The sequence below is a fragment of the Misgurnus anguillicaudatus genome, chromosome 8 (genome assembly GCF_027580225.2).
Source record: "Misgurnus anguillicaudatus chromosome 8, ASM2758022v2, whole genome shotgun sequence".
NCBI classification, from domain to species: Eukaryota; Metazoa; Chordata; class Actinopteri; order Cypriniformes; family Cobitidae; genus Misgurnus; species Misgurnus anguillicaudatus.
Window position 1 is genome coordinate 8,474,734 of NC_073344.2, and position 20,410 is coordinate 8,495,143.

At 36.7% G+C, this 20,410-nt stretch overlaps 1 protein-coding gene across 1 annotated transcript in view; it reads left to right on the forward strand.

The window, feature by feature from the left end:
• The first annotated feature begins 17,906 nt into the window (after positions 1 to 17,906).
• The window catches only part of ghrhrb (growth hormone releasing hormone receptor b), a 67,607-nt gene continuing 65,103 nt past the window's right edge, over positions 17,907 to 20,410 (forward strand). The window contains exon 1 of the mRNA XM_073870251.1: positions 17,907 to 18,254. Within this exon, the coding sequence (XP_073726352.1) occupies positions 18,171 to 18,254 (84 nt within the window). The 5' untranslated portion in view covers positions 17,907 to 18,170. The remainder of the gene's footprint in view (positions 18,255 to 20,410) is intronic.

The following is a 20,410-nucleotide window of genomic DNA, read 5'->3' on the forward strand; positions in this document are numbered from 1 at the left end:
TAAATTTGAAGAGTTTCGTTGCAAAACGAGATAAATCCGTTTTTTAATTGTTCAGAAATCTCGTTTTTTAGTTGTGCATTCCAATTAATATCAATTCAACTGCAGTTGGTTTGTTTTGATTTAAACCTTCATAACTTTAAAATACAGCTGAGTAGCACCATAAAACAAAATAATAACATGATAACATAATAATAAACATGTTTTGACAAAAATGTAAAAAAATGGATTTATCTCATTTTGCAACGAAACTCTTCATGTGTGTGTGTGTGTGTGTGTGTGCACCTGTGTGAGCATTAATGTGCGTTCACACCAGCCGCTGTAGACGTGGCAAAAGCGTAGTTGGACACTTGAACATTTTAAGTTGACGCGCTTCATTCACGCTTCAAATTCTAATAATTTGAGACATTTGCGTGGCAATTTGCGTCATGGGAGGGGATTCTGCAACTCTGCTTGCTCCCTGTAATCACGTGACTACTAGAGCAAGCTCCTGATTGGTTAACGCGGCGTGAATATCTGCCAAAGTTTAGATTTTTCAACTTGTGCGTTTAGTGCGGCAATGCTCAATTCGCATGGAGCGCGCCAACTGCACCGAAGGATGCCTATTCGCCTAGTCTTTGCATTGACTTACCATGTAATTCACTCGCGCTTGCCGCCTCTTCCGCGTCTTGTGTGAATGCCACATTAGAGCCCACCACTTTACTTTTTTTGCCAAATCTATAAAAAATGCTCTCTGTGGCAGTCATACCTTTTGTGTTTGCGTGCGTGCGTGTGTGTTTGCGTGCGCGCGTGCGTGTGTTGCATGTCTTTTCTACATTGCATTTGTACTCTATTGCATTTAAAAAAAAATAATTTATCCTGGATGCATTGATTTTTTCACAAAAAAATTTATTTTTTTTGCATTTCCCTTAACTTTTCATTTTGACCCCAAGAGACTTATAAGGGTTAAAATATCTTTCTTCATGCTCATCAGAACAAAGAAATGTATAGACCCTTTTACAGCCCACACGATCAAATAGCCTGCACGCGCATTTTGGCAACAGAAGTTGTGTTATTCCCCAGTGGTTCTAACGTGTTAGCAACTCAGAAAGTTTATTAAAATGGTTTCCCAGCATCAAAATGTCCGGTTGTTGCGTTTGGTTGCACTAATATAATATACTAATATATGTATATGTATCCGGCCACTTTATTTTTGGCCATCTGCTAACGTCTTCTATCCACTCCACTATAGTACACGGATCTGGTTGCTGTGTTTAAAAAGTTGATAAAGTCAATAAAGTTGTCTGTTGCTTCACTGCTGATTCTTGCCATTCTTCCGTTGCCAAACTGCGTGCTCATACGTTGCCACGTCATCATTGTGTACAAACAGTAAAAGGGTCTATACAGGTTTGTAACAACATGAGAGTGAGTAAATGATGACAGAATTTTCATTTTTGGGTAAACTATCCCTTTACTGTAAATGCTGAGGTCACATTTCAAGAATGGGCTACCATATCAGGTCAATTTCACTGTTTCTTATTCCATGTAGTCCAAATGCAAAGTTTAAGGCATTCATTAAACAGAAAAATACAAACTGTATTACCGTATATAATTTCTTTATCCTTCTCTTGTAACGAAAGTGGTTTCTTTTCATTTCTTTCATTGTGAAGCTTTTTTGAATTGCTTTAGCATGCTCACATGCTATATTCACAAAGCATTGTTAAAAGAAACGAGAAGCGCCGACCTGTGATCTACCATCCATGATTTATAAACACAGGAAAAGTAGTAATGTCTGGCACTGTATCAATAAGGTGCCCAATGCTTGGTAACTTCATTATGTTTAGCACTGAGGGTGGGGTCCATTTCAGCCGAACGCACCTGACAAATTCAATTGAAAGGATTTAATAGAATTACCACCAACAAATAGTACTACTATATTAAGATTATTTAAAAACATGTCAGTCCATTCGACTAAATGCATATTTTATAACCTATTACTGTCAATTATGTTTTATAGCTTACAAAATCATCTGTAGCAACACAGATATTTGCTTTAAATGGAAAGTTAACCAAAAATGTTGTCTTTGTTCTTTAGAATCCAAATGCAAATTTATTCAAATGTGTTGTTTTGTGTTTTCTTGTTACTTTTATGTGAGTGGATGGTGTCCAATGTGGGAATTTCTGTGAAAAGATTTTTTCTGCCAACTTTAATCTCATTTTAATCTCTTAATGGCTTAGCACAACTTATATAGAATAAAGATACTTATTATTTAAAGTAACATTTACTTATTAACATTTTTCATTAACATTATTTACATTAACATTATTAACATTACTTATTAACATTATTCCATCCATAAACAAGCTAAAACTTTGAATTGACTTACAAAACCAAGTTGTTTTAACTTCATACATGCTGCATATTTTTACAGTGTGCTAAGTAGGCAATTAAAAGTATAAGCGATAAATGACCTTATTCATAGTCAACACCTTTACAAAACTGCATGAAGAAAATATAGTTTTAGGTCATCCAATAGCATTTCAATTGAATTCAATCTGGGCTCTGGCCTTCTTTATAGTTTTTCTATATGCTTCAGTCCTCTGTCCTACTGGAAAATTAATCTTCAACCTAAATCCAGATCTCTGGCTGACAGAAACAGGTTATCTTCAAGGTTTTGTGGTCCCAGTTTTTACACCTGGCTTGACAAGATTGTGTTAACCATGATGTATTTGATTGCAAGGCAACTTTCAGACCGCAACATTTTATTATTTTGTTACTTTTTTTTTGAAATTGTATAGCTTTAATTTAATGTATCATCCTAGTACTGTCTGGTTTAAATATAATTTAAATACATTTGATTCATTTTAGAGGTGGGAAAAGATTAATCACATACAAAATAAAAGTGAGTTTTTGCGTAATATATGTGAGTGTGTGTGTGTCTACTGTGTGTAATTATTATGTATATTTAAACACAAAAACATACACATGTACTCTACCATCTGAATGTCTCAACAGGAATCGAGACTTATCAGACCAGGCAAAATTTTTCCAGTTTTCAACTGTCCAAATTTGGTGAGCTTGTGCAAATTGTAGCCCCTTTTTCCTATTTGTAGTGAAAATGAGTGGTACCCGGTGGGGTCTTCTGCTGTTAGCCCATTTGCCTCAAGGTTGTGCGTGTTGTGGCTTCACAAATGCTTTGCTGCATACCTCGGTTGTCACGAGTGGTAATTTCAGTCAAAGTTGCTCTTCTATCAGCTTGAATCAGTCGGCCCATTCTCCTCTGACCTCTAGCATCAACAAGGCATTTTCGCGCACAGGACTGCCACATACTGGATGTTTTTCCCTTTTCACACCATTCTTTGTAAACCTTAGAAATGGTTGTTCTTGAAAATCCTAGTAACTGGCCAGATTGTGAAATACTCCCGTCTGGCACCAACAACCATGCCACGCTCAAAATTGCTTAAATCACCTTTCTTTCCCATTCTGAAATTCAGTTTGGAGTTCAGGAGATTGTCTTGACCAGAACCACACCCCTAAATGCATTGAAGCAACCGCCATGTGATTGGTTGATTATATAATTGCATTAATGAAAAATTTAAAAGGTGTTCCTAATAATCCTCTAGGTGAGTGTATTATGCAAAAACTTTTATTTTGTATACGATTGATCCTTATTAATCTTTGCTTTGAGGATTAGGATTTAAATAAAGCATATGCATTTGGTACAAACCTTCTAACTGAAGCAACATGTACTGTTCGTATACGAAAATAGCATGCTGCTAACTAGTTAAAACTTCAAGATCCACTTGGAACATTTTATTAATGTACTTAATGGACATATTAGATAATTTCTGTAGGGCTGGTACTTTATAAAACAATAATACTACACAAGAGGCTGCATTGTAAAATGCTTAGCCACAGTAAATTATTGTAACGCTTATGGTCACTTTGAGTAAAATGCCAATCTTCAACAAACTGTCAAATGTATTGTTAGTAAGAATTCAAATAAACTATGCTTCAGTATAATGGCATGGATGTTTACAGTTGCCAAGCAACACATCATCTTGGTGCATTAATGTAGGTTATTAATGTGAGGTCATATAACAAAACTGTCAGGTTTTTAAACTGCTGTAAACAGTCTGAAACTGAACCGTCACATTCACAGAAGCCTATTTATTAGAAACAGATTATTCAAGTGCATGATTCAACCAGGATACGTTTCCGATTTAATAAGGCATGCTAACCCAGTAAAACATCCATACAGTGGATGACTTTGATCTGTTCTCGCCATTGTCGATTTAAATTCATGTTTGAATCTATGAGAACCATGCCAAGACCTTATCAAATCTCTCATTTTGTTAACAGCTCAAACATGCACTACTGCTATTACCATAAAATCAGCACTTTTCCGTAAGAACGTGTCAGCATTTATTACAATTTGTGCCACAAACTGAACAGATGCTTCTTTCATCTTTCTTCATCTGTTATTCTTCATGCACCTATATGGGGAATGTGTTTGATCTCTATGTCCATTAAGAAGTTCGGCTATGATCAGCAAAATTTTGTGACCTCGGAGTTTAATGACATTTTGCAGACTATCATTGGTGATAAAACAATATTAGACATAACACACATCATGGCACAAGAACCAACCTGCCTGTCTATTTATCCATCCTTCAAAAAATTTGTATACAGAAGCTTCACTATACATTTAGTCACCTGTCATTTGTATAGAGAAAGCATAAACATCTGTGAAAATAACATGTTTGCTGTAATTGCACATTGCTCAATGTCAGGTTAATATTAAAATCCTACATGCTCACAAATGTCATGCTGTCGCTTGTTTCCACCGCTTGTCCTCATGAGTTTGGACATTGCATATTTTTTTTTTTTTGAGAAGGTTTAATCAGAAAGGAGAGTATAATAGAGCTATACTGGCCTTTGCCTTATGAGGTGACCCCGGAATGGTGACATTAGAAGGGCCAGTACGTCCTATTATTGTTCACTAATTTGATTCCTGTTACACACACACCTGACATTCACACAGTATAGTGTTCACTGATATGCTCACACAAAAATCGCTGCAAAAGACGCATTCTAACAGGTTTTATCGTTTTGTCCAACTCCATTGACTTGTATTAAATGTGCTGTGAGGTACGGTATTACTCTGTGCCGGGAACTTTGTTTGTATTCTTGCAATTGGCAAAGGTGGATTATCGCCACCCACTGGGCTGGAGTGTCTATTATTCAAGCTCTCAGCGGAAGAATGTACGGGTGTGAGGCGTTTGGAAAAATAGGTCCACGAGTTTACAACGAATGCTAAAACACCTGTTGGAAAGCATGCAGCGATTTTTGTGTGAGCATATCAGTGAACACCCCTGACCACTCGGTGAGTTTAACGTCTTTGTAAATGAAAGTTTAATGCATTTTAGGAAGGATTGTTCCTGTGCACCTATAGATGGTTTCAGCAGTAACAACATAAACAAGCGGCTGCACGTAACTTCCGGTAAACTCCGCTAATAATAAATAACAACTAAGTACTTTAAACGTTGTTTATTTATATAACAAGCAAAAAAACAACACATACATTACCTAGGAAACCAAAACATTTGTTATTTTCGACGAGGCATTTGTTCAAGAGATCAGTTTAGCAACTAGTCAGACCATTAAAAAACGAAACCGGAAGTAAGGTTCGGATCCAGACGTGTATTACGTGCGTCCGATGAAACCATCTATAGACCCATTATAGAGGTGGGAGGTGAAACAATAAACACCTGAAAATTCTCGGGGCAGCCGCGTATGTCGAAATTTCAGTCAAAATCGTTCTGTTTCATCGTGAACAGTCTGAGAACAGGGCTTTAAGTGTGGAATAACGAACTTGTCCTTTAAAGTGCATGTTGATGAGCTTGAAGACAAATAAATACAATAATTACCAAGAAGTCAACATTCTTAGCGCACTATATATTGTAACCATACTCTAAGTTTGCCTCTGACGCTATAGGCTGACAAATGGAGATGATCATTCATTTTAAATAACTGGGCAACTGAATGGTCTCTCAATTGTGTCTCAATAGGCCCATTACACAATGCATTCATGGGTCTGCAACAACTATCAGTATTGATTATCACCATAGTGTGCAATCAGTCGAAACTCAGATCATGCTCAGGTAAGCCTGAGCATGATCCAACACAAACAATTGTCTTGATTATCTGGTAATTCTCTAAGTAATGATGCTTTGGCTGAAGGCCTACTTGAAAGTAGCAGTGTTCTAGTTTTTGTCCATTAAAAGGAAGATGAAATCATTGAGATAAGATCACAGATTAGATCTCTTTAAAATCTCAATTATTTATCTCATGGTACTATATCAGTAGCTGGGTTTTCACAATTTTTTTGCGCATTTTGAAGTCAGAAACAAGTGATGGAAAACTTACGCTCGCTTTAGTTGGTTTTTGATTTATGGTTCTATTAATTTCTTGATGTAGCAAACACCAAACCCATCTGACTGACCATCTAGCTGCATCAGCTGACGTTTTCTTTTTCCCATATATAGAGGGTATGCACATGACGTCACTGTCGGCTAGAGGGACTTCGTTTACGCCCACTGAGTGGCAAAAGACAGAGCGGCAGCATTTGAGTACAGCGTGACATCGGTGAAAACACTGTGAAAACGCTTCGAAATGGGAAAAAGCTGTTGTATGATAGACTGTACTAACAGATTTAACAAGAATTCGGAGCTATCGTTTTACAGACTGCCAAAGAACACCGAAAGGAGAAAAAAATTGATCGTCCATTCCAACGTCCACAGACGAGACCACAGGTGGGTTGATAAGTTGCTAGGGTCACTATAAAGCAGAGGTTTTACTTTCTACTTTTAAGTGTTTTTTCAAGTATTTGTATTTTATCTGTGTTTTTCTTTGGAAAACATACATTCCAAAGCATATTATCATAATTTTTTCTCTATTACATTTCATAAACAATACGTTTTTGTTTTACATTTAATATTTTAGTATATTTACGTACTTTTACTCAAGTTAAAGTACACATTTTAATGTAATTAGGTATTAAATCAATTTTAATATGCAATATTAAAGGAACAGTATGTAAGAAATTTATATCAATGAATCATAAAATGGCCCTGATATGTCACTAGACATTAAGAAATCATGTTCATTTCAAATACTTATATCACTGACAACAGTGGTCCAGCCAGGATATTGTCATTTAAAAAGTGGAGTTGCAGCCCTCAACTGATGTTTATGTTGTCATGTTGTGTATTGGCCACCAGTTGTGTGATTGCAGTACCAGTTTTAGCCACAAGTTTTGTAATTGCAATACCAGCTTTGGCCACAATCCTACATACTGTTCCTTTAAAGAATACAAAGTATGATTCTATGCTTTAGAAAGTAGTGAAGTCATGTTTTTCCCAATACAAACAACCTAATAAAGCACAGATGTTTGGAAAATGTAACTAATGTAACTTGTCCACCTCTGCTATTAAGTCCAACTAAATTAAATTTAAGCTGATAATAGTCAGTTTTACTGGCATTTTTGCAGCACCCACTATGAAAACCAACCATTTTGTTGAACGTTTGCCACTCAACAGGGCAACTTCAGGCATGGTCACGTGGAAAAGTGACGTCAATGCATACCCACTATTGGGCACGACATCATTGTAATGCCTTTGCTGCTATTTTCAAGAACACAAGTACAGAGGACACATGAAAATACCCCGATGTGTTCTTGATATCGAGGATGCATCGAGTGAAGACTTGCATGCTGAAATCTGGGGAGGTCAAGTGACCAACAGGAAGATCGCACGCATCTCAAATCTCACAAGTGTGTTCTGTGTTCTTGTGACCTTCTGAGTTTGTTTTTCCAAGGTCGCCTGGCAAGACCAATCTACACGAGAACGCAAGTCTGTTCTTTGCATTCTTGGAATTGAGAAACAACCAGAGTTTGCTTTGTTATTTCATAAGCACTGAAGAAAGCATGGGCTGAAACATCTATTCTCTGGTCTGGTTTTATATACTTTGCACTGTAGTCACTTTTTTCACTTTTTGCATAAAAAATATTTTTGATAGACCTCTCTTGGTCTGAATTTTTCAATTTGCGGACAATTCCCACAATTTATTAGACTCAACAAACTTTTTTGTTCTACGTACCTGAGCAAATCTTCTATCAATTTTGAGCGCATTACATCTATTGTTAAGTCCTATCAGTAAAGGCCTCAATAAGTAGCTTGCTGCTTGGCTTTCGAAGCGAATAAAGCTGATTATGCAGTGCACCGGCTCCTCGTTTTATACTCGTGCAGCAGGGAAGGCGCCAGCAGATGCAAAAACTGCATGCCAACATTCGTTGGCTCTTTGTTAGTTTCTTCAAGCAGATTGGTCTCTCTAAGGGCCGATTCACACCGGCTGCGTGGCGTATCTGTTACATATCAGTTGCGCGGCGGCTGCGTCGCGTTTTTTGTGTCTGTACATACCAGAAGCATGCCTGATGCAGCGCTGACGCGCTGCTGTTGCTATAGATGACATATATTTTGCCTGGAGACGCTTCCAAGACCCTTGCGTGTGGCGTGAAAAATAGGCGTCGGTCCTATTCCTAGCATGCACGCATTTTTGGTGCGGCTCGAGGCGCGCCTGAGACGTGCGTGTGATGCAGGCGGTGTGCACGGTCAAACCTGCTAACATGGGAGCCTAAATAAAAACGGACACGCCACGCAGCTGAGACGCACACGCCACGCAGCCGGTGTGAATCGGCCCTAAGGAGTTCTCAATATGTCAGTTTTCGGTGTGACGTCGAAGTGACTTACTGAAAGGGAACTCTTTGAAAAGATCCCAATATCTACCATTTGGATACATGTCAACATGATCTCACGAAAAGTCGTGTTATAGTCACGCAAATTTGTATTTATTTATTTGTGTCCATGGCGCAAAATTCAGCTTTTTGTGCATGTCGGATGTCTTTTTCGTGTCACCTGTACGAATTTCTATAAATAGTTGTTTGTGTCCGTGGCATGATTTCTTTTTTCGTGTAATTTTATGTATTGTTTTCTCTTTTTTTTTTAATCATTGTCAAGAGTTAGGGTTAGATTTGGGGTTTGGATTAGGATGTCTAAAAATGTAACAGAAAGTGATTCTAACCCCAGGCGACAATGAAAATGAAAAATGAGAAAACAATACATAAAGAAAGTCATGCAACGAACATGGAAAAACTATTTGCTTGACTATAACACGACTTTCCGTGAGATCAGTCTGGTACATGTACGCGGTGACTTTTTATCGAGGGCGATCGACGCGAAGTTCGTCACAACATGTATGTAGCTTTTCATGTGTGTGGTTTGTAATTTCAAAATATGTGTTCTGCCGTCAAGTAATCCTGTGTGCATCACGTGTCTTGCCAAAATAAGTGCCTGCTGTAGATGCGTCTAAAGGGATTATGATAAAAGAGACACTTACATTTGCCAGATTCTCGCATAATCTCATGCGTAATCAGAGTTTACTGTTAAGGGAGTGTCTTGCGTGTATTTTGTGAACGTGAGCATCTCTTTTATCATAAACGGTTTTAATGCATGTGCAGCAGGCAGTTATTTTGACAAAACATGCACATGGTTCACATGACGCAACAACTTTTTGAAAGCACAAGCAACACACATGACACTCCGAACACATATTTTGTGCCCCTCGGATGAGCAATCACGAGCCGCCACTGAAATGTATGTATTTTGTCCCAATATGTATTAATACCTCCTTTTAATATAATATAAACTCTTTAGGTGAAAAGGAGTACTTTTTGAAAGTGTACTGCCCCAGTGATGGCTTGGGTCCATTTTTACCCTTTGTTGTTAATTTTATTTTTATTTATAAGCTCAGATTTGCCACGTCTATAATCAATACATATTATTGAAGATTTCAGTATGAACTGAAACATTTTTCTTCAAATATATCCAAATCAAGATTATTTTACCTTTACAATTCACAACAATTTTATCGCTATCCTAATGCATTTTAACAATGGTGTCATTGAATTTTTATTTCTCTAATTTTATGAGGAACATCTGAGATCCCAGTTCCCAGCAAGTAATAGGCATCAAACATTAAATTGGGTACTTGTCGTTTTTTTTTTTCAAAAACAAAAAAACTCGGGGATGAATTTTATATTCCACCATGTATGCAAATTCAACCGTGAATACAAGCAGTTGGGTTTCATTTATTATTTATTTTATTTAAATTATTTTTTTGCCATGGTTAGATGTCTTTTACATTTTCACTGACAGCCCAGATGTTGCCTTGTTTAGACATCTGGCCTTTGTTTGGACAACTAGACATAATATAAATGCAAAATTACTTGCTGGGATGCTTAAATGAAACACAACTGAGAATTTTCTCAATTATGAAGGAGCAACATCCAAGCAATAAAAATTTCCTCTGGTTTAAAATTTTAATGGACTAATACTTATAAATATCTTTCAGAGTAACTGAGATCCCAAATGTAATCCGAACAAATTACAATATGCAGAAATAAGATGCTAAGAAGAAGCCCACTGAAAGATAACTTCACATTATTCTTTTACATTCTACATTTATGCATTTAACAAATGCTTTATCGAAGGTGCATTCAAGTTATACATTGAATAAGTACTTTGTGTATTTCTTGAACCACCTGACCTTAGCATTATATGTATATACAGTATACCATACAGAGAAAGATAACAAGATAGCATATTAGTAGTGTAGGACAGGGATGATTGTTCCCCCTATAAGATCAATGAGAAGTAGGTGAGTTTTGAAGAGATGCATCTTGAGTTTAAATGAGGCTGGCGAGCTGTTTTTTCCAAGAAAATAACTATTCTTATGTATGAAGAAAAAAAATCTTTCATTACCTCATACCTAAATCCAACAATGATTGATGACAAACAAGCATAGGTGTTCTTTGTATCAAAACTCCTCTACTGCAGTTGACCAGAGTAAAAGACAGAATATAATGAACTGACCAAGAAGGTGAATCTTAACAAGTAGGCATGCACAAAAAAACATCTTTCTAATCCTTTAAAAGTCCCTCCTACACACACGCATTTTTTTTTTCAAGGCTGTTAATATAGCACAAAGAATCTTTTTTTTGCATAACACACTCAATTACACAGAGACAGTACCTGTGGTCTGAAACATCACTTTGCACACCACTATTTACACACATCTGTTGTGCAGTGTAGACAGTGCCATCCTCATTAATTTCTTTCTCCTTGCTGTCTCCTAACCTTTGCTTTGCATCCCTTGAAGTCACCTGCTTGTTTCTAACCTTCTAAATTTATCCCTAATGACCGAAACAGAGCTTTGACAAATAAGTAGAAAGTGAAGGTTGTTGTTTTCTGCATAGTCAATTAGGGCTCACCCTTTTGGTTTTCTTCTAAACCTTTGAACACGCCTTATAACCGAGCCATTATGTGGTCATGCTAATTGATTTATTTTCTCTTTTGCTAAAGCAGCTTTTGTTTGATGTTGCTTAGCAGCACGGATGCAGATAACGCTTGTGATGCTTAATGTACGACTCTGGAGCTTGTGGTTAAGATTGTTAACTTGGTATTTATGGATAATGTAAGGTTCACAAGTTCACCTTTTTATCCTTACACATAATTGAAGTAAAATAGATTTGGCTCAGTGTTTTTAAAAACACAACCATTTCTAGGGTTTACAAAGAATGGTGTGAAAAGGGAAAAACGTCCAGTATGCAGCAGTCCTGTGGGGGAAAATGCCTTGTTGATGCTAGAGGACAGAGGAGAATGCTTATAGAAAAGCAACTTTGAATGAAATAACCACTCGTTACAACCGAGGTATGCAGCAAAGCATTTGTGAAGCCACAACACGCATTACCTTAAGGGGGATGGGCTACAACAGCAGAAGACCCCACCGGGAACCACTCGGAAAAAGAGGCTACAATTCGCACGAGCTCACCAAAATTGGACAGTTGAAGACTGCAAAAATGTTGCCTTGTCTGATGAGTCTCGATTTCTGTTGAGACATTCAGATGGTAGAGTCAGAATTTGGCATAAACAGCATGAGAACATGGATCCATCATGCCTTGTTACCACTGTGCTGGCTGGTGGTGTAATTGTGTGGGGGATGTTTTCTTGGCACACTTTAGGGCCTTTAGTGCAAATTTTGGCATCGTTTAAATGCCACGGCCTACCTGAGCATTGTTTCTGACCATGTCCATCCCTTTATGACCACCATGTACCCATCCTCTGATGGCTACTTCCAGCAGGATAATGCACCATGTCACAAAGCTCGAATCATTTCAAATTGGTTTCTTGAACATGACAATGAGTTCACTGTACTAAAATGGCCCCCACAGTCACCAGATCTCAACCCAATAGAGCATCTTTGGGATGTGGTGGAACGGGAGCTTCGTGCCCTAGATGTGCATCCCACAAATCTCCATCAACTGCAAGATGCTGTCCTATCAATATGTGCCAACATTTCTAAAGAATGCTTTCAGCACCTAAATAAGAGAGTAAAACATTAAACATTTGCTTTTCTCAATCCACATGAACAAAATGAAACCAAAGATTCAAAGGGATAGTTCACCCAAAAATGATAGGGCACCATTCAGTAGGAGAAAAGAATACTATGGAAGTCAAGTTTTTGGTTTAATTAAGTTAAATAATTTCAACTTGTTTATAAAGTGTCATTTATAGTCCAAAACATTAAATAGTCAACTTACATAACATAAATTTGATTGCGGGCGGGCATTTATTTTTTACAGTGAATGGTGCTCAGATCTGCTTGGTTATAAACATTTCTAAAAAAATCTCAATTTGTGTTGGGAAGAACAAAGAAATGTATACAAGTTTGGGAAAATTTTCATTTTTGAGTGAACTATCCATTTGAAGACATAACTTTTAGCAGACCAGGAAAAACAAATCTGAGGATGTGAATAAAATAATCCCCTTGACAAACTACAAAATGTTGTTGTAATGCAGCACATGCTAATCAGTTAAGTCAATGTATCATCCATTAAATTAAACAAAGACTCCATCCAAACAGCATTAGAGTCTGACCTTTCTCTGACATTGCATATATTTGTATAAATTAGTGCCACTTAAATATACACTAACAGCATCTCTCCATGCAAGCGCATACAGTTCAAATAGCAATTAACCAGGTAGCCCTGCACCATAATAGCATTATAAAAAGAGCAAAATCAAAATAGAAACGTCTCACGAATGTCTACAGCTTAATGTTTTGCCAAATCACACAATTTGAGACTCTCAGGGGTACAGTGAGATCTATTTTTATGTCTAAAATGGATTAAATTATACAAAGATGTTCTGGTCTACTCGCCTTCACAGCTCTCTTTGTGTCTTTACTCTCAAAAAAGTATTTTTACCATCCAATTATACAAAAGAATTAAAATGGCTAATTGTGTTTATTAAAAAAATCCTGCATTTGGCATGTCTTGAGGGTTTTATAACTTCCAGAGTCCTTAGAAAGCATTAAGGTTAGCTTCATCAAACCTGCTGCAACCATAACATAACCCGGGTATGTCCCGAAAGGCTACAGCTTCCCTGTGCATCTTTCTCTTTGAGCTTTATGGAAACTTCTGAGAACTGAGAATATTTTTCCTTTCTTATGACAGATGGGTTTGTTATTAGCTATATATAGAAAAGAGCAAGTGAGAGAGCGAGCAAAACAAAGAAAATGAAGATTATATTTTGAGTCCAGAAATGCATGTGGCCATTAGTCACATGTATGTACAGTAAGTGTTTGTTACACGGCACATAATAAGTGTTTACCACACCATCTTATTGATCAGTAATTGCAAATCAGGTTCTTTTCAGTAAGGTTGTTTCTGAAACTCCTTCCTTAAGACTAATAGTCACTCTTGCTTCTCTCATTTTTATTCGCAGCATGACAAGACAGCTGGAAACAATGGGGGGTCTGTTGTCCAACTAAGATAATATTTCCTCCAGCTGAATATGAACATCAAATAAAAAGCTCAGATGCAAAACCCTCTGTGTTTTCTTGTAAATTAACATTTTTTTTTATCAGGCTCTAATGTTAATGTACAGAAAAGGTTATTAGTCACTAATTGAAATGCTTTATTTCCTTGGTATTTAACAAACCTTACCTTGTGCTGCAAAGCGCTCTAAATACATGCAAAAATCTCCACTTCCTAAAAAAGTCTACTGTCACTCAATGTTGTTTCTGAATTAATGTTGGGTCCTCAGTGCTTCTATCAACCTGAATATGTGGCACAAAAACAAGCCAGTAACTTAGTTTTGGTAAAGCATTGTTAGCAAGCATGTGAAATAGGTCCTTGAAATTTGTCTCCCCTTGTGATGTCAGAAGCTATCCCACCCAGTGCTTTAAGTCAGTGGTTTTCAAACTGGGGGCCGCGAGATGGGGGGCCCCAGTTTTATGACATTTCATAAAAAACATTAATTTATCACGAAATCTGTGTAATTAAACCTAAAAAAATAAGGCTACTAACCAAAATCACTACTTTTTTGTATAATTTAATGTTTTTTTTTTTTATTAAAATGTTGAGTTTTAAAACAGTTTTTTGTCACAAATTATCTTTGGGGGGTCGCGAAGGAATGCACCGTACACGAGGGGGCCCGCACGCTGAAAAAGTTTGGGAACCACTGCTTTAAGTGGCCCAAAAGAGGTACCGGTACTCTATTTTTTTTTCATTTTTTTTTGCTGACTCGACTCCTATATTGAAGGGGGTTTATATTCAGCAGTCAACAGACAACTTTGTAAAATATAATAAATCCTTTTATAAGTTTGTGGATTTGCTTGAGCTAGAAATAGCTACTGAACATAAATAAAATGTGCAAAAGGATTTTTTTTAAATACCATTAGAAAGAGCTACTGTAGAGCTTTTGAACATAAATAAAATGTGCAAAAGGTAGATATGTGAGTAAAATTTTCAGCATGGTAAAATGCTAAAACTAGTTGTTCAGATAGAAAGAGCTTGAAAAAAAACTTTAAAATGACACCAAGACATGTCTATGGGTTCAAGAATAACAAAATACTGGCCATTTGAATCTCGAAAGTCATTTATTTTGTCCCATTGTTTTCCATTTTGCGGTTGGTAAAACTACTGTGCACGTTGTTCAAATTCATTGAAATTTCGTTCACTTGTAGTTTAGCAATGAAACTAAATGTATATTACAATTTCAAGAATGTTTTCTGCACATCGCCTGAGGAAATCCGAAGTTGCCTCGAGGGAACCAAACTGACAGCCGCGACAGCGGAGATTATCACGTACCTACAAAAGGGCATTGAATAAGGCTTGCGTCTGACTTGCAGCTATCATTCTGGCTTGGTGGGATGTCAGCCAGCGAGTCCTCTGATTCTGACCTTGTTCTTTTACTACTCAGAGTCTAAAATAAGGAGGTCATATTAAGTGTTCATTGTATTTTCATTTTAACCGAGCAGCTATGGTTGCGCGTTTCACACACAAACACACACCTCTCCACACCACGTTGACACTGACTGACCAACGCATGCGCTTTTAACTTGTAAAAGCAAGGGTGTATGGGTAATGTAGTCTCTGCTCTCAGTGGGACGAATTTGGAAGCGTTCATTAAGGGCACTCTGAAAAGCCGCAGCGCAACTAAAAGATTAAATTAAACCTCTGATTTTAAAACAGATGTGCAAATGAGCGTTCCGTTACGAATAGACTTCAGACACACACACAATTCAGACAATGAAGTTACAAAAGGTTAAATGGGGGCAACTAAGAGACCTGATGAAAATATGCAATGTAATTTAAGATTGGGGTAAAATATAACAGAAGTGGTGAATTTCATGCACAATGACTTATCACAATATAATATGAAATAATTATCTGACCACTGACCAGTTACTGAAAAGAGTGAAGGGCACTGTATTCTTTCTCCCAGCAGAGCTTTTGTTATTTGTGATCTCAATGCAGCACTTATTTCATTTAACCTTTTAACTGAAATAGTTTATATCACAAAAGCCAGAACATTTTCATTTGTGCATTTAGCAGATTCTTTTATGCAAAATGATTTTACAAGATATATTAAGAGATACTGCAATGCTAACACCATGTTTAGCAGTCGAACTGTAAAAATAAAAAATCTTTAAATCTTTTAAAAATCTTCAAATTAGGTCCATTTCTTCCTGCCATTTTTGACCGATATAAAAATGCATGAATATAGTGGATTCAGACACCATCTCTGTGTATATCATTCATGAATTTAAATTGGATTCAGACCCTGCAGTGATTTCTAACTTGCATGCACAAAAAGCATTCAATTGTTTAAACAATGGGCAGTCAGAAAAATTCAATAGTTATTATACAGAGAAGCAGCATCTGTTGTCCTGTTGTGTCATATATAGTTATGCCATTATTTTCTCCTTTGCTTTTGGAACCACAGCCTAAAGTTGTTTGATTAAAATTTCAATATGCAGTAAAAGTCTCCAAACATAATGGACTCCCAACATAATATTATGACAATGTGCTCATCTATTTGTTAACATATAATAAAGTCCCTTCATCAAATACTGTGTGTGATTTATTAATGTTGCCTATTTTAGTCTTAAAAAATAATGCAGGATGCATTTATTATTGTCCTTAAATGCAAAACAGTGCACTTTACATTTTCCTCATGCTCAATGGCACAATACTGATTTATTTCTCAAATCTCCCAGCTGAGACTAAATTATGACAAGCTCAAGGCAGAGATAACTGCTGATGTCCAGAGATCCTTGTTGAAAATGTCTCTAAAGACCTACAGTAAATCATTAAAATGAATGTCCTTGGTGCTTCACCACCTTAATAATGTTAAGAAAATACACTCTTTGCCTACAAAATGTATTGTAAACCTTGTGATTAACATACGCCCCAAATCCTTAAATATTCTTAAATAAAAGCAATAAAAATTGTAATAGCACAAGACATCTAATCATGTAAATTATTGAATGAGTAACCTTATAAACTATAAATATTATTAGTATTCTGGTATTAAATTAGTAGCGTATAAAAATGTGGAACAATTTTAATTAATTTCCCACATGCCTGATTCTTAGTTCAGAAACACATGGGCTGTAATCTTAAGTGCTACCATAGTTCTCCATTGTAAAAGAAGTACAGAACTTCATATCATATAACCATATACAGTAGCACTCATCTTGGGAAATTAACTTTTAGGACCTTAAAGTCTCTCTCTCTCTCTCTCTCTCTCTCTCTCTCTCTCTCTCTCTCTTTCTCTCTCCTTTATACCCCCATTCAGGCTTACCCCAATGTATTCCTAATATCTGTAATTAATGTTGCATATTAAAGTTTTATGTCCAACATATTCTCCTACAAGACATATGACATTTTCATGTAAACTATTTGCATTCGCACAACATTGTATTTATACAGGTATTTAAATAGCAAACAAAACACATTTTAAGGCCTTGAGCAATGCAATAAATAAAGTTCATGCAAATACAGTAATCACCAGAATTATATTTTTGACCCTAAAGTTGAAAACATAACCAATTGCAAAACCCAAGTGTAGAATGAAACGTCTATACCAGTACATATGTTGTTCAACTGGTAGATCATTGATTTGGACGCACACAGGGTTCCATTCTCAGAAAATACACGTTTACATAAAGTTTATGCATTGAATGCACTATTAGTTAATTTGGATAAACGCGTCTGCCAAATGCATATATGTAAATTGTATTTAAGAAAGGGATGTGCAAACTCAAGTCGAGATTGGGACACCAAAACATAAAATATATCAGAAATGGTGTCACTTTGCAACAAGTTTTCTAACGTGTAAACCTTTAATTTTATTAAAATCCAGTGCCTGGATTGAGTCTCTATTTACCAGACGTTGTGATAAGTCACTTGCAGTTTCAGCTGGTGCGCGCGTTTGTGCGTAAAAGGGGTGGCGCGCTGGGACTTCAAGTAGTCTACTACATTTCTCCACACGCGCAGCATTAAAGTCCAGTGTGTGCTGGATCCAGACAGCGATATTAACTACAGTCTGTTAGAAGGGAGTTATATTCAAAATGTGCACTCTTTATTAGATAGTATGTGAGGGTTTGTGCCGAACTCCAAAGCGCATTATGACTGAAAACATCCAGAAATCTGAAAAGAAGCTGGACGGTTATTATTTTGTTAGGCTATAAGAAACTTCATTCAGTTTTCACTGGAGCCTTGAAAATGTTACTCTACAGAACTTCGTCAACTTTAAGACTGGTTGCCGTTTTACTGAGTTTGTGGATTCACCAGAGTACCTGGAAAGCAGTAAGTTATTTTTGACAGTGTTGTTGTGTTTGTGTATGCGCGGGTTCGCGCGCTTTCAGTTAAATGCTTTGATGTAACGTAATTAGCATGTTTTCTATTTATTTTGATATTATATGGAGAAGGTCTAAAATGAAAAAACTGTGTAAACGTAGTTTAAAATGTGATTTTTTTCTTAATGGTTATGATTCAATAATCAAAGCTTAGTATATTTGTGTTCCTGCAGCTCAACTGGTAGTGCGTTGCGTAAGCAGCGCAATGGCAATGTGTTCGAATCTAGGAAACAGACACATATGTACAGCCAATGTACATTTCTAACAACTGCTTAAATGTAAATATTGAGGTTTTGTGAAATCTCATAGTTTTCTGACACCTTACTATTTAGATTTTGTATTGTGGGGTCTTCCGTTGTGAACTGAAAATAGAAAACTACTAACTAATGAAAAATGTATAAGCACGTGCATACAGGTTCAGTTTTGAAACGTAAATATATGCACACAATACTTTTGAAAGGCATCAATGCACCAGAAATGTAGACAAAGTATAAAGCATGCTGTTTGATGGCCAATGTATTCTCTGGAGTTTAGTTCTGTGCTATATTTAAAGTGCTGATGCACCACATAGGTTGATGTGATTAGACTGACCTGATCTGAGAAATAAGAGCTTGCCCTCATTTTTTTTTTTTTTTTTGATGTACACCTTTACTAAGCAAACACTTTATTTAACTCAAATGACAAAAATGGTATTTAAACATACCAAATTAAATGACTTATTGGACCTCAAAAGGGACTAACCACCAGTTTTACTAAACCACCAGCCAATACAAAGTCTATCCTATTTCTGAGTAACACAGGCCACAATGAAGAAAACAAATCAATGTGGTAATTAAATGTAGTTGTTGTTTGGTATGCCCTCTAATGATACTGCTTTCCTATCGTGAATGGTGCTTCATTTCCTATAATAATGATTCCCTGTATTCATCAGCTTCTTTAATGTCAGACTGGATGCAGGATGATAACAGGATGTTTATCTGTCAGTTATTGTTCCCATTTATATATTCTCCTCCTGAACATCATGTTTAACATTTGTAATCAGGTCACCAGTAGTCTCAAAAGGCTGAACCAACTGAAGTTAACAGGTGTCTGTTTAGTTGCTGTAGTTGTACAAAGCCATAAAGATAGAATGTAAGGACTGCTTTGGATAGTTTGTTTAAACAGCTAACACCTTAGAGTCGGCGGTAAAATTCATTGTGCATTATCGTGTAAATCTTTGCCTACAGTGTTGGACAGATATATAGAAATTATTCTGTCCCCAAATTGCTTTGGATGAGATAGGAGACATTGGGTTTACAAGTGCCACTCGGGTGCAATGGCATGTCTTCCTGCGGGATGCAGTTTAATCAAAATCAAGCACAATATTGCACAGGTATGTCACCAGCGCTGGCGGGGCAATGGTTTGGTCTTCACTCGGCACGTCTCTGCTTTCTCATGCGCCCTCGGGACCCTGGGTGCAACTCTAGGCCCTTTGACTCAAATTAAATTTGCTGGAGTGATGCATTGAGGGCTCCGCTCATTACAATTCCTCTCACACTGTCTATATGTCCTTAGACAGATGAGCTTTGGCTTGAGCAAATGCCAGAGAGATTTGTAGTATCAGTGAGAGGACAGGTGGGGGTTTATATGTAGATTACATGTAATGCGGGTATAAGAAGGCGGGGACTTAGTTATTCTGGTGTAAAATGTTCCTAAAGTTTATCTTGCTAGAAGCAATTGAGAAATATGTTCAGTATGCACCCTCTTTGTACCGATTAGACACACGCGTGTAGTTGTTGCATTTTACTACAGCATAAAAGCTCCATCACACATTCATACATTCAGTTTTTTGTAAGGTGAATTATCATTTAGGGGGAAGATTCATTTAAAGGTGGCTTTGATTATGATTTAACTTTTTTAACTTTATAGTTAATTTGCAATGTTGCTGTTAGGGTTGTCACAATGATTAAATAATCGTATCATTGCAATTGTTTGACCTCATCGCGATGATTTCAAATCACCACAATGATTGCACATTTCTGTAAAAAACACAAGGGGGAGCTGCAGCGCCTGTATAAATGAGACAGTATCAGATTACTTTTAAACATGTGTTATGTGTATTAATAT